General features: G+C 42.5%; 1 protein-coding gene across 3 annotated transcripts in view; it reads right to left on the bottom strand.

The window, feature by feature from the left end:
* LOC147017197 (regulating synaptic membrane exocytosis protein 2-like) overlaps positions 1 to 15,000 on the bottom strand; it is a 352,541-nt gene that overhangs the window by 181,596 nt on the left and 155,945 nt on the right. For 2 of the 3 annotated variants that reach the window (XM_085846651.1, XM_085846649.1), the window contains exons 6-7: positions 6,288 to 6,355; positions 3,822 to 3,941 (exon numbers count right to left, since the gene is read on the bottom strand). In XM_085846651.1, the coding sequence (XP_085702777.1) occupies positions 3,822 to 3,941; positions 6,288 to 6,355 (188 nt within the window). The remainder of the gene's footprint in view (positions 1 to 3,821; positions 3,942 to 6,287; positions 6,356 to 15,000) is intronic. The other variant, XM_085846650.1, reaches the window with a different exon arrangement.

Raw genomic sequence — 15,000 nt, 5'->3', positions numbered from 1 at the left:
TCATAACCATCCCTATCAGTTCCAGTCGATGCATTGAAATCCCCCAAGACTAGAAGTGTATCTCGTCTGGGGCACTGATCAACCACAGACTCGAGCGTGGCGTAGAATGCATCCTTCACGGTGAGATCACTCGCCTCAGTCGGAGCATAAACAGAGACCAGGGAAATGACACCTAAGGAGTGACGAATCCTTAATCTCATAATATGCTCGTTGACCGGTGTTACCTCAATTATCATTGGGGTCAGCTTATTGGACACAGCTACAGCAACTCCTTGGGTATGGTAACCATCAGAGCGACCAAACCAATAGTAGGTGTAACAACCCACCATTATCTCGCCGCAATCCGGTCTCCGAACCTCAGAGAGAGCTGCAATCCCGATGTCCAAACGCTTGAGCTCAGATGATAACAGAGACAGGTGATCATCCTCTCTTAGGGATAGGACTTTCCAGGCACCCACCCGAAGGGACCGCCTCAGGTTAACCCAAGGAGACCGCCGTCTGGTGGACGATGTTACCCCGTGGTTTCCCTCCTATCATGAAAGATTGGGGGTCCCGAAGGCTTTGCCCCAATCCGGTCATCCGGTGAGCTGCCCTGCAAAGTGAAGCTGCACAAGAGGTACTCCCACGGAGTGGGTTTTCAGATTTTTTTGCGTTTTTGTGTTTTGCGGAATTAATGGTTTTACGGTGGCCTTCCTTCCACCTTCCACCAGGAGTGCAAATCCTTCCACCAACCTCCTAATAATAAGTGACCCAACTGCAGGAGGACGTCCGCAGACACAGTTGGGTACTAGATATGGATGGCCGTTGGCTCACAAGGAGCTCCTCCGCCCTTTGACAGGTTTTGTTTTTAATTCTGCTGGGTGTCCATATCCAAACACCCTCCTCACCAGACAACCTGGTGGGGGAGACGGTTTAGTCGCCGACAACCCGACCATGGAACAGGTTAGTACAGGTTTATATGGTACCTGTCGCAGGTCACAGATCTAACCTGACCTGACAGGAGTTGATTAACTAATCCTACTCATTTCGATATTATCCAAACTATAATTAATTTGTCATCCGTCTAAACATTTGTTAGAGTAAATCGACCCCACCGAGTTCGAAAATGCAGTCCATTTTCACCTAGGAAGTTCAGAAGTGTACGGATTCGCATCTCACCATGCCCTAATTTTTCAATCAATGGAATTACAAACTATTAGAATATTTCATCTCATTTTCCAAATACCACTATCATCTCCGCCTCTATTGCTGTCTCCACTCCCGCCTGAACTTATTTTTAGCCGGCCCAACATCCAGTGTTTTAGATTCAATGATTCACGAAAAATATGTTAGTTATTTATTTAGCTATTATTATATTAAATTAGGGTATGATCAGGTACGATTACGGGTGCTTCTGGATGTCCGAGGTGGAAATGGAGTGCATTTTCGAACTTTATGGGGTCAATTTACTCGAAGAAATGACTGCACCAACATTGAATTCACTACCATTTCGAAAATATGACCTAAAAAGATTTATCATTACTGGAGTTGAGTAACTAATCCTACTCATTTCGATATTTTCTAATCTATAATTAATTTGTCGTTCGTCTAAACATTTCTTGGAGTAAATCGACCCCATAGAGTTCGAAAATGCAGTCCATTTCCACCTCGGACATCCAGAAGTACCCATAATCATACCTGACCATACCCGAATTGAACCAACTCATGAAACTAAAAGTCGTCATATGGAGCGACCTCTAAATCACCTCCGATCAACTTACATTATTTGATGCGCGTTATTGAATCATTGTGGAATCATTTAAGGCTTGTGGAGACATTTGAATTTTAAAAAAAAAAAATTCCTGTTTTTGGGCCACCCTTACATATATATATATATATATATATATATATATATATATATATATATATATATATATATATATATATATATATATCATGAAACACTGAAAGGAAAGAGAAAATAAAGAATTATTTAATTATTAAATGCTTTAAAGCATTTTCCAGAACATCGTTTTGTTACATTATGATGACATATTGGCCACGCAGACCGAATATAAATAGTCAATCCCAAAGTGAAACCTCTTTCTGTAGATTTATGCGCAAAGTTCAGTTGCCAGTCTCCATTTTCATTCAGCTCATATCATCAGATTAAATCCGAATTTAATGCAGTTTTATCATTCAAAAACAAACTAGTCATGATTAATTATGATCACATGATAAGCTATGTAAGCAGCACCATGGCCACATTGTTAAAAAATAATGCTCGGCCTATCAATGGAACGATGGTCTTTGTGAAAGCTAGTGTAGGCCTGTGATGGTGGACAGGTGGAACAATGGATGGAATTTACAGAATATCAATCAAAGTATGATATATGCCGTAGGAAGCAAGGAAAAGCCGATATTTCGAGTATTAACCCCTCATCGGAGTGAAAGAGGGGTTTGTGTGCTCCAAGGAATGGTTAAGGATCGAAAAGTCATCTCCTCTTCTTCCGATGGCAGTCAACATACTCAGATTCAATCCATTACGCCACATATCTGATTAGCCCAAACAGGCCAATAATGTGGAAATGGCTGAGGACAAGAACAATTCACACAACGTTTTCTCAGAATCCTCAATACGCTCTCATCGGACATTGTGAAATTCCTCAGTGAAATAATATTTCTGCAAAACAAGTGCAAAATAAGTCATTTCATTAAGTATGAAATGTCATAACTACTTGGTCAGTTATTTGATCAGGTTTTGCTGTAGTTTGTTGTGAACTCGCATTCCCAGCACATTAAAATGTTCCCTCAACCTCCCTCCCCACCTATCCGTGTTTCCCAGGAAAATCCTGCACCAGCTCCGACACGGGAACTTCCTTCCTAATCGCCTCTAATGAGATATCGACCAATTGCAGCGGCACAGAAAAAGCATGTTGATCACCCACTGACAGTGGAACCATCAAAGAGTGGATAGGGCAAGATGAAAAAAATATATAAAACAGCAAATCAAGGTGCCAGTGTTGTACAGCATCCAAGACCGCATTATATGCGTGCACCATCCGTGCTGTAATTCTGGCGGCAGTCACGCACTCACACATTTCGAAGACCGCTGGGTGGGTGCACCCGGGTGCATTTACCGGGCCTGGGTGCACCAGATGATTCTAATATTAAATTCTGCCGGCAAATGGACTACTGCAAATTAAAAAGTGAAAGTCCATGACGCCAAAACCTGATGCAAACTTGGAGACAGCGGGAGGCTGAAGGATGGCAGGAAAATTGCATTGCAAAATGAGTGTGAGGCCTCATTTATTCATTAAGGCAAGGTTCCATATTTATAGATGTCAGACGGCATTGCACAGAGTTGGAAGCATCGGTGCATGGGTCTTTGGTTGACAAGCCATCATTTGGCATCCCAATAAAAATGGGTGTGGGATGCCAATTACGAATGGTAGGCCATAGATGACACTTGCAACCATTTTGGTTTCCTCGGAGCAGCAAAATCAACAAGAGCGAGAATTGCTTTTCAATACATGTCTCCTACCGATGTGATATTCTCTGATTCCAAGAAGGGCATAACTGTGAAAAAAATTGACAAAATGCCCTGAAACTCGAGCTTGTTCTGTAGCTTATCACAATAAAGCCATGTACCGAGTTTCAGTTGAATATGTTAAAGGGTATGGGGGAAAAAGTCTGAAAAACCACAAGAGGGATGGACAGATGGATAGACGGATGGATGGACAGATAGAGAGCAAACCTGTATTCCCCTCTGGTGAAACCGGTAGGGGATTAATAATAGCGGTGAGGTATACTTCCACAGTAAAAGAGTGGTCTATTCAAACCTTAAGCCCAAGCAATGCACCGGAGTCCTGAGCCATGGTACTGTCACACGTCCTCTTATTCAGCACGACGCGTCCGATTAGCTGGTCGCCTTCCTTGGATGGTTGCCAGGTCACTGGCTGCTGGAAAGGAAGAATAGAAAACCCCATTAATGTCGGGAGGTCTTTCATATTTCCTCACTCCATCATACCCCGTCACACCACTTATGTTTACACATTGAGATAAGCACACATCAATGTGAATAAGTGATAACAGATCTGAAAAATTCCTTCAACTTGCTGACTGCTTGATTCAATGACCAAGAAATAGATAAGAGAAATGGGAAATGGCAGAAAAACAGAAATGACCCTGTCAATGTGGGTTTCAAACCATATATACTCAGCACCCTAAAGAAGAAAATTACAATGTGACAAAATTTCCTTTTTCAATAAAGTTGAAACAGACTGGCTCAGAGTTATGGTTATGTCTCAAGAGGCAGGAAACACTACCCTTTGATAGCTGGAGGTAGAACCTTCATTCAGTTATAACACGTGACCAAAACACGAAAGGCTTTTTATGAAGTTATGGACAACAATCACCTTTACCCAAGGAGGATCAGTATTTAATGGGGAAATCAATCTGCCAGAGAGCCGTTTGTCATTTACAAGGATGAATAATAAGGCAATGACAAAAGTTTGATTCGACTTCCACCTTATGTGCTAAACAAACTTCTAATGAATCCTCAAACTCCCGTCACCCGTCACACTTCCACTTCACACTCCCCCGCGACCAATTCCTCACAACTCCCGTGCCAAAATGAAATTATCTCAGCAAATCGAATCGATTACATTCAATACAGATGTCCTACCCCAAGCTATGCCATTCAAGCGGCTGAAGTCCATAAACGTATCAGACCAGTTTGGAATACAAATACTGACCAATCTGATTCACTGCGGCCAAAATCAGGAGTCGGGCGATCACTCAGCCACAAGGCAAGCTACAGTTTTGCGTCAGAGCCTTGCAATGATTGGCATCAGTGACCCGCTCAGCACCTGCAGCCATCATTCCACCGAAATTGTATTTATGCACCACGTCCAATCCCCGGGATCGAGTGCACAAATCAACAGCAAAACACGGAACCAAAAACGGTTTTGCAGGCCGCCCAAAAAGGTATAACCAGCACCATGAACAGAATGCACTATTGGTGTGCACTGCACTTGTGCCTTAAAGAAGAAGAAAAAAAAATGACTCATTTGCGCAGAAGCCAGGCCATCCTCATGCAATTATCACTGTGTGTGGAGGGTCACCCGGAATGGCACTTAAGGTGTCAAGACTTGGTGAGACGTTTCCAAACTGCAAAGGGAAACATCTTTGCTGCCTTGAAGGCAAATCCATTGGGAATGATGGAAGTGAAAGGTGTTTTGAGACAAAGGAGAATAACTTGGAAGTCTCATATTTTTGTCATGTCTTTAAGAATGGCTTTAGCTCATGCAGCAGCTTGCATCTGCAATATATAATGCAGGACAAGGACATAGGGACACGATTGATTAATTAATGTGGAACACAAGATTTGATCTTGAGCCATGGTTATTGGGCTGTGCAGGCCACCCAAAATAAATGAGAAACCATGAAGGAACATCCTTGACTGGATTAAGCGTCGGGAAACCATAAAGCTCCATTTGAACTGTACGTTTGGACCCAGGCCCGAACTTGGTCGGGCCTGGGGAGTCATGGATTCACTGGATCATGGGGTGTGGCGCTGCCGGTACCTGTGCGGGAGGACGAAAGTCCGAGTCTTCAGGTCCTTGGTACTTCCAGTCTTGCTCTATGGGTGCGAGACTTGGACTTTGACCAAGGATCTGAGATGGAGACTTAATTCCTTTGGTACCAGGTCTCTTCGGAGAATCCTTGGCTATCGCTGGTCGGATTTTGTGTCCAACGAGCGGTTGCTGAGAGAGACTCGGATGAGATTTGTTACCTGCATAGTCCGTGAGCGTCAGCTGCGGCTGTATGGACATGTGGCTCGTTTTCCTGACGCTGATCCTGCTCACCAGATTCTCTCAGCGAGGGAGTCTCATGAGTGGAGGAGGCCAGTGGGCCGACCACGTGCCTCATGGTTGCAGCAGGTTGACCATCATCTCAAGGAGATGGGGATGGGCCTGGCATCTGCCTGGGGGATGGCCAGACGGAGGCCCCTGGAGTACCGGCGGAAAGTGGACGCAGCGACGCGCTGTTCTGGCACATGCTCCCATACCTGACCTGACCTGAACTGTACACGTGCAAAAGTGGTGGACTTTTGATACCCAATCCCCTACATTTCTTATGTTGCATGTGCAATGTGTAGTACTGACGCCGTACCCCCTGTCCTTCCCTTCCCCAGGGTCCAGGCTTGGAGCTCTTAGAGGTCGCAAAGTTTACAGACTTTGGACTAAAGCTTGTTTTCACACTATCATCAGCAATTTGAGGGTGTTGCAGTGATTTGTACTCACCACGTGTGATGGCTCTAAGTCCTTGTTGTTAGCCCACGAGTCGTCCAGCAGGCAGCAATCCAGCTCTCCTGAATGGACGCAAGTACAAGAGGTGAGGGAGACGTAAAGAAGGAAAGACTGAGGAGATATCCATGCTGAAAAAAATATAAAATATATTAAAATCTAACAGAAAAATCAAGTCATATTCAAAACCTTTCTAGCTCCTCCACGAGCCTCGACATTGTGTACTAAAACACAACAAACTGTGGCATCAACCCAAAAGCTACAAAGCCGAGTTATCCATTGCTCGTTCACCGTCATAAACATTGTATGCCACACAAAAACCGGAGAAAGCGGTTGCGATCCGTGATCAATAAATAATACCTGTGCACCAAACGAGAAACGAGACATACAATGGCCCCAGCGAGCACCTGGCCAAATGCATCTCTCAATGGATCCCGTGCCAGGCCGAGCATTAAAAGCCAAGAGGTGCTTCGGACTCTCCGAGGACGGTCTGGCTACGCAACACGTTAATCAAAGGCACGCAGAGCCGTTCCCAAATCAGCCTAATAAGATGCACCATGTCGGCAAAGAGGCTTTAACCTTTTCCCCTGGCATTTACACAGAATGCATCGTTTGTCAGCTCCGAGTGAGGAAAAGAGTGCCTTTCAAATGAGTCCTCTCATTAACTTATTTGCTGCGTCCGCAGAAAGGAGATTCAAAACCCTGTGCAGTCTGTGAATGATGTGAGGACACAATGTGAGAATGGACATGTAGTTGGCCTTGCTATATATCTGGAGGCCTCGGTTTGAAATCCATGTCCTAAATTAATGCCCACTGTGTCATGAGCCTTTTCACGATTTGAAGATCCTGAGATGATTTTTTCCATAAACATCCTTGAGACGTACCTGGTAGAACTCAACGTGTCTTTCAACTCGGCGGTGGTTGAGCCCGTACCGTCGATCGGGCTTCAGGGCACCCAAGGCAAGTCATGAACACCTCAAGGCTAGAATTAATCCTGCAAAGGTCACTGTCGTCTCGGTGTATGACATTCGAACAGACACGAGCGAGGGCAATGCAACAAGGCTTTACCCTATACTCAACCATCATGCTGATTATTCTTCACCACTGGAGCTAAGAAGAATTCCCACAGGAGTCCTCAATTATCTCTCAGACTGGCATTACCAGGGTTTGAGATGACTCATCAAGCTCTTTCATCAAATTCTGTCTTTCAAAGGCAGCAAAGCCTTTGGTGCCATTTTAATGCACCAACCTTTAATTAAAAAAAAAAATGGTCCAGCAAAATCCCAGTCATCCAAAGACCGACGGAGTCATGAAACGGATCGGTCAGGTTATTAACATATGTGCAACACGGGAGTGCAAAGGTAGAACACTTGCCGCTGAGCTCGGGTCTGGGCTCGATTCTCAGCCTGACTGTAACCTTGAAGGGGTGTTTTACAGGCAAGGTGTTGCAATACAAAATCTGCCATCACTTGGATGCATGTAAAGCCAGCATTAGTTGGTGGACATGATAGATCTCTCGGTGATTTTCATGACAAATAGGTGAGCATCATTGCCAGTACCATGAAGGAATCACAAATCCCTGTCCTACCTAGCTTGACAGTCAAACATCAGGGCAGGCCAGCCAGGTCAATAACAATGAAAGACTTGGGCCATTCCACGTCCTGCAGCCAACCACAAGAAGGAGGGATCAATTAAGGCCATGAAAGTAGTAATCAAGACAAGACCTTTTACATGAGAAAGGATGGAATTATGAGGGGGTCTGATGGAGATGTTTTAGATAATGAAGGGTGTTGACGAAATAAGTGTGGAAGTGTTTTTTAGTTGAATGGACAGTAACAGGACCAGGGGCCTGAGATGAAAGAGGACAATAGTTAAGACAGAAGTAAGGCAAGGGTCTTTCACTTAGAGAGTAGTTAATGCATGGAACTGTCTCCCTGGAAAGGTCGTGACAGCAGAAACAGTAGATACATTTACATTTGGGTCAGATGGCTACCTTGAAGCATTGGGGATAGAGTGGTACATGAATATTGGCAGGAATGGTCACTACCTGAGATATGGATCGGTGATTGCATACCTGTATCATGAATGTGTTGTCTGTTCATGTGTCACCCTACAACTGTGTTCATCCCACCCAAAAATTAATATATATATATATACACATACACACACACATACACATGTCCTCCCTCATTTTGATATGGTGTTGACAATAGACTTTAGATGTCGTAGTGCAGGCTTGATGGGCCAAATATCCTCGTCCTGCATCCAAGTTACTTCTGTACCTTGTGTCTCAACGTGTCTTAATTTGATAATAGTCAGGATAGACTCTTTGCATACCCCTCCACCCCCCCCCCATCCCTAATTTGCTGCATACTTGTCAACTCCCTCACGCACAGCTACAGTATATGACCTCCACTTTGCTCAAAAGCAGCACGTTGTTGGTGATGGTCAAATATCTGCATGCAACTCTCAATTCATTCATGTATATGCAGTGCTCTGTTTATAGAAGGGCAATCATTATGAATTCGACCAATGTACCAACATACAATGGACTACTATTTGCAGAAAGTACTGTGGGATCTTTAACGTCCATCGGCAGCAAATGCTATCAAACGGGACTGGCAGTTTAACCTTCCCTCTGATAATGACATACCATTTGATGCAACAACCTGCCTGCAGAGCACCAGGGTGACAGGAGAGAGTCAGGTAAGGAATCAAACACGGAGTGGACAGCTCAAAGGCAAGCATGCTACTTCCAAACAATCCTGTCAACCTCCTCCCCCTCCTCCTTCTCCTCTTCCTTTTCTCCTTCTCCTCCACTGCCCTCCCCTACTCCACTTCCTCCTCCTGATAAACGCCATCTCACACTTTTCATGCGATCGACTTGAAATATGAAGAGGGATGGTATATTTGGTCATTGAATTCAACCACATATTATTGTAGGTCATCATAGACCAAAAAGTCAACAAAGGCCAAAGGTCAACAACTAAGGTGAGTTTTCTAAAATCCTCAATTTTCATCCGATTGACAAGAAATTCGAGCAAGATTTGCATATCAGGTTACTGAATTCAACCATCCAATTATTTTGAGGTCAACATAGGCCAAAAGGTCAACATTGGCCAAAAAGTCGACAGAGCCATTTCTAAAATTGTCAATTTTCATGAATTTGACTTGAAATTTGAAGAGGATTTGTGTATTTTGTCATTTGCTTCAAGCACCAATTATTTTTTAAGGTTAAATTTGTTTTGTGCGTTTTGCAAATATCGTGCTACATGTGACATCTTTCTTGTTTGTTTGTTTGTTTGTTTGTTTGTGTGTAAGATATCTCAAAAAGTTACAGACAGATTCAAATGAAATTTGGTGGGCAGGTTGCGTGTGGTACAAGGCCAAATTGATTAGATTTTGGTACAGATGAGTTGGGGTGGGTGACAAGAACAAGCCAATTAGATTTTGGTTAAAGTCCAAATGCAGAATCCGGCCGATCAGTTGGATCATAAAGGTAAAACGCACAGCCTGGCGGAGGGAGGTATGCACTCTCCCCAGTGCTGTTCTAGTTCCAATATGCATTGTTTTGACAAATTGCTCCCTCACCACTAATCCTCCCCAGAGAAAGTCTCGTTTCTCAGACTATTATTTATTGCAAATTCATGGGATGTACTCCAGAACCTTGCGTTTATTGTCATCCTCTGGGTTGTGTTGAGTAATGAGCACCTGTCATTTTGACAGGCTTTTCCTCTCGTACATTTATATCTGATGAGCTTGTCTGAAAACCTCTGCGCTACTTTCCAAACAGCTCCACTCAATGTTTCACCATTCTTTCATCCAGCAAAAGGTCAACTTCAGCAGCATCAATTGTCTGCCAATCTCAATGAAAGCAAACATTTGCTCAAAACTTGGAACAAGACAATTATAAAACCAGACTTGCATTCCAGCTCTTTTCCCAAAAAGACTGATTCGTAAATCTTCATAAAACATTCTGCAATCGATGCTCGTCAGAAAGCCCAGTCACGACAGCCCCATGGCATGAACACCAACCATGATCAATGCTATGCCGGCTACATCCTCGACAATCCCCGATGCTTATTTTAACACGACAGACATCATCACTGTGGGTTATAGCTACTGTTACCCATCTTATGGTCTGTTGATATCTACATAAATATACACGTGGAAATTTTTTTAGTACGGGCTGCGTTTTCTGGATCACAAGAATGTAAGACCCGTCGTTTCACTGACGAGAATAGCAATCTTTGTGTAATTGCTCTTAAAAAAAACGGTTGTTGTTAATGGCAAAATTAAATTAGGCGGTGTATATAATTTTGACCGACAAAATTATACCAAAATAACAAAATTATACCAGCCAAGCTATACACTCAGTGAGCAACGAGGGGGAGAGCGTTAATGGGATATTCATCACAGCCTTTTTAGATGCTGAATTCCGAATAATATACAAAACACGAAGAGTTTGATCAAAGTTAAAAAAAATTATCACTCTCCCCCTCACCCTCCTCCTCTCTTCCTTCTTTTGATCAGACTGTCAGGGGTACGTATGAGGCACGGGCCATGGCAGGAAACAAACTCTCTCCATGCATGTATGTGCAGCACATTATATTCTGCGTGTACGTATATGTATGTATTGCTATGCTGCAGTGTGTAGGGTGTAGCGTTATTCCATAATTAGTGGTATCCCCGAAAGTACAATTGTTGACAGCCGGATGCATGAACGCAGGCACGTCGAGACCGAGCTCGTTTTATATACGAGATTGCAATAAGCGAGAAAATAATTTGGAAACCGTAATGTTTATCAGAAATAAAACCATATACAGTACAGTTTTGGTGAAGTGTGCATGCTCGACAAATGACATGAGACAAATTTGGGGGGTTTTTTGAGATATTTAATCACAAAGTAGGGATTTCTGTAATGGCAATGTTTTATAGCAAAAAGCTAGATGACTTCAGAATAGGGCTGCTGACAACTAACCATGTGATGTAGGACTCAAGACCAGTGAATAATACGATTCAATGACGTCACAATCGAGTGATTGTCTCCAAAGATAAATAAAGTGTGCAAACACCATTAGAACGAATGGCTGCTGAAACCCCCCTCCTCGTCCCCTGTAGAAGCCTACAGAGAAAATCCAAAAGGGAGTTGTTGCCATTCCTGGTGCAAAGCTGCCTCTAACTGTGCCAGAATCTTCACAGGGGGGTCAATTTTCTTAAATATATGCTCAAGAATGTCCCAAGCATGCTCGATTGGATTAAAATCAGGACTCCTTGCTGGTCAGGGCAATGTTGTGATGGGATTGTTTTGCAAAAGGTCATTAACTGCACGAAGAGTAGGGTCTGGCAATGTCATCGAGGAATACAGATCTTGTGAGAGGTGCGTGGTTGTTAAAATGTGGGAAAACAACATTATTCAAAATGTCCCTGTCGTATTTTTCACCCGTCAGTTTACCCTGTGCTGTCACAAGCTCAGGATTACAATCACAACAGATTCGCCACCAAATGAGATGGACTCTACAATGTTCTTGGGTGTATAGGCTGTGTTCGGTTGGCCACAAACCAGAGTTGTACCATCAGGCACATGCGGGAGAAATTGGCTTTCATCCGTCCAATGGATCTTTCTGCAAGATGACAGATTCCAGGGTTTACATGCCTGGCACCATGCCAAGCGGGATGCATAGTTTTCTGGGGGTGAGAACAGGGTCTTTATCGGTCTCCTGGCTTTCTAACGTGCAGCAAGAAGCTGGTTCCAGAGAGTTCTTGTGGATAACCTCCAAGGCAGATTCCATTCATTCTGTAAGTAACACTCTGCTTGTGGCAAAAGGAGTATGTCTGAAAAGCCTGATTCGAGTTGCATGTTCTTTGTTAGAGGTCAGTCTGGGTCATCGAGATTGAGGTCTGTCTTTAACATCATTTGTTTGTTAATGTGTGTAGACAAATATGCTGATAGTGCAACAAAGGCGAAGTTTACCTTCAATTTCACTGCAGGACATTATTTATCATCAATCATTCGATGGAGTCCACATTGACGTAAAATATCCCTTCTCTCCATGCATCACCAAATTCCGTAGGCATAATTAACAATCTCTTACAATTCTGCTTATGACATCTAAATTTACTTCCATCATTTATTCACTTGGGTCCAGTCAAAAATAGAGTTTTGTGAGAGTGTTTGCCATTCCAGATGACATCACAGGATTTTGGTGGTTGGCACTTCAAGAACAACCATCATGGACTTGTTATCTGCATTTAATTTATCACAGGATTGTTGTTGTTTTATGGACCTCCTGTCCTATCAAATGCCATTCTATCCCATCACGCATTCATGGCAGGTATAGCCGCTAATTATTTAATGTTCGGTCATCAAATCAGCATTTCAAAAATAGAAAACATATATATATATTTTTTTTTTTTGAAAGTCTGCCTACATTTGCAATTTAAGATTCTCTCCTGAAAACTTTTCTACTCACCTCTTCTTTGAGATAAAGCTACTCTGTCAACATTATCCATCCAGTTGCAGACCACGCAGGGTTGTCCAAGCATAAAATTGACAAATTTAGATCAATTTGAACATCCTTATAAGTTTCTGCTGAAAGGATAAGCTTGCAAATATCTGAGTTGGAATTACACATCCGTTAAAAAAATCTCTTCAATGCTACCAACAGTTTAAACCTGTGTGGCAAGTGCAGTCCCACACCATGACCTTAGATGGCTATGCAATTTAAAAGTAACAATTGACACCAACCATTCACTGGTAAGGACAAAGGGACATGGGGGAGGGAGTACAGATGTCATCCCTTAATTTCCAAGAAGTAGCGCCGGGATGTTGTGATTTAAATATATATTTAATTGCTTTCAGAAATTCAACAAAAATTCACTCCCAAAATGCAAGATGGAGTCGCTCATATTTTTACTTCGTCATCTCAAATTCAAGCACCATATTACTATTGGAATGTAGGTTAAAAACAACCCAGCCAATTCACCTAATGACCGTCGAAGGAGGGGGCAATCTGCCTACCCCCACCTGGTCTGATCAACATGGTGTGCCAGCCCACACGTTTTTCACTCTTAATTCCCTCAGGGCAGCATGCAAGGACATCAAAATGCCAACAATGAAGAGGCGCAGACCCTTTCAAAATCTCTCGGAAAAAAAGTTTGATATTGACATTTTGTGAAATGATACTGTAAACTCCAAGCAAGTTTATACAGGAAGTGAAATAAACGCTGGTCACAGCATTCTGGGTAAAATCATGAAGGTGACCAAAATAGTCCCGTGTACTGTGAAACAGAGGAATATGATGAAGCTCCTTCTGGAAAACATTAAACCAGCTGAAATTCACAGGGTACTGTCTGAACATCATGGTGATGCATGGCTTTTGCATAGACAAGCCTATAAATGGCACCGTGACTTCAAAAACGTGAATTTGTGGGCAATTTTGAGCATTCTCACACCGACCAATTGCTGTCACTCAGGCAAACATTAAAAGCAGCGAACAGCAAATATCATCGCATCACCAGATCACTATGCATGAAAATGCAGAATAATTGGATGTTATTGTTAGAAATGTGAAAATAATCATTCATTCTCACTTGAAATTCAATGAGGTGAGTGCAAGGTGGGTACAAAAGGACTTGACATTTGATCAAAAGACAACTCATGTGGCCATTTAAGCAAGCTCCTGGAATGTGACAAGAGTGGGAGATGATTTGTGCAAGAAGATTGTGATATGTGATGAGACCTGTGCCCATCATTTCATGCCAGAGTCAAAGTGAGCCAGTATGGAATGGAGACATTTTTGGTCCTCACCACCACAAAGATTAAATGTTCAATCATCAGCAGGAAAAAAATAAAATAATGGCAATCGTGTTTTGAAAGCTAAACAGTTCAATTCATTGTGAAGTCCTCAAACATGGAAAAACATCAATGTACAACAGTAACGTGAGACAATGAACATTGTTTTCTCAAATAAAATAGTTTATCATTTGTAATTGCTCACGTTACCTTGAAGTAGTGAGTGTGTGCGTGCGTGCGTGCTTTCGTGTGTGTGTGTGTGCGTGTGCGTGTGCGTGTGCGTGTGCGTGTGTGTGTGTGTGTGTGTGTGTGTGTGTGTGTGTGTGTGCGCGTGTGTGCATGCGTGCGTGCGTGCGTCCATTTACGCGTGTCCGTGCATGTATGTGCATTGCACAATGGAAGGCGAATAGGATAGCTGAGATGGATGTGCATTCACTTGAAAGGTTCGAATTGCGACTCGACTAAACTGTCATCCTCGTGTTCTGCATGAAGGGCAAATCATCAATTTGTGCTTCATATGTGGGAAGGACCAGTCTGTCAGCACCAGTTATTAATCAGTGTTAAAGATCTTACCATTTACTTTCATCATTATGTGTGTGTGTATATATATATATATATATATATATATATATATATATATATATATATATATATATATATATATATATATATATATATATATATATATATATATATGTAGGTTGTACATGTTGCTGTGTTTGAGGGGGGAGCCACTGCTGAAATCTATGTCTGGGTTCTTCCTGACATCTTCGTTTTTTGTTTCTTTCACAATTCTTTCGAATTTATTTTTTCATAATTATCTTTACTCATTCAAAATTTTTGCTTTTTCTTCTCTTGCATCTCTTTTACTCTCTATTCCTCTCGTTTGGTATCCACATATAAAAGGAGAAGTGA

The sequence above is a fragment of the Eptatretus burgeri genome, chromosome 11 (genome assembly GCF_056783735.1).
Source record: "Eptatretus burgeri isolate ZD-2024b chromosome 11, Ebu_testis_v1, whole genome shotgun sequence".
Taxonomy (NCBI): Eukaryota; Metazoa; Chordata; class Myxini; order Myxiniformes; family Myxinidae; genus Eptatretus; species Eptatretus burgeri.
The sequence above is the reverse complement of the archived record's forward strand: the minus strand, read 5'-3'. Positions and strand labels throughout refer to the sequence as shown.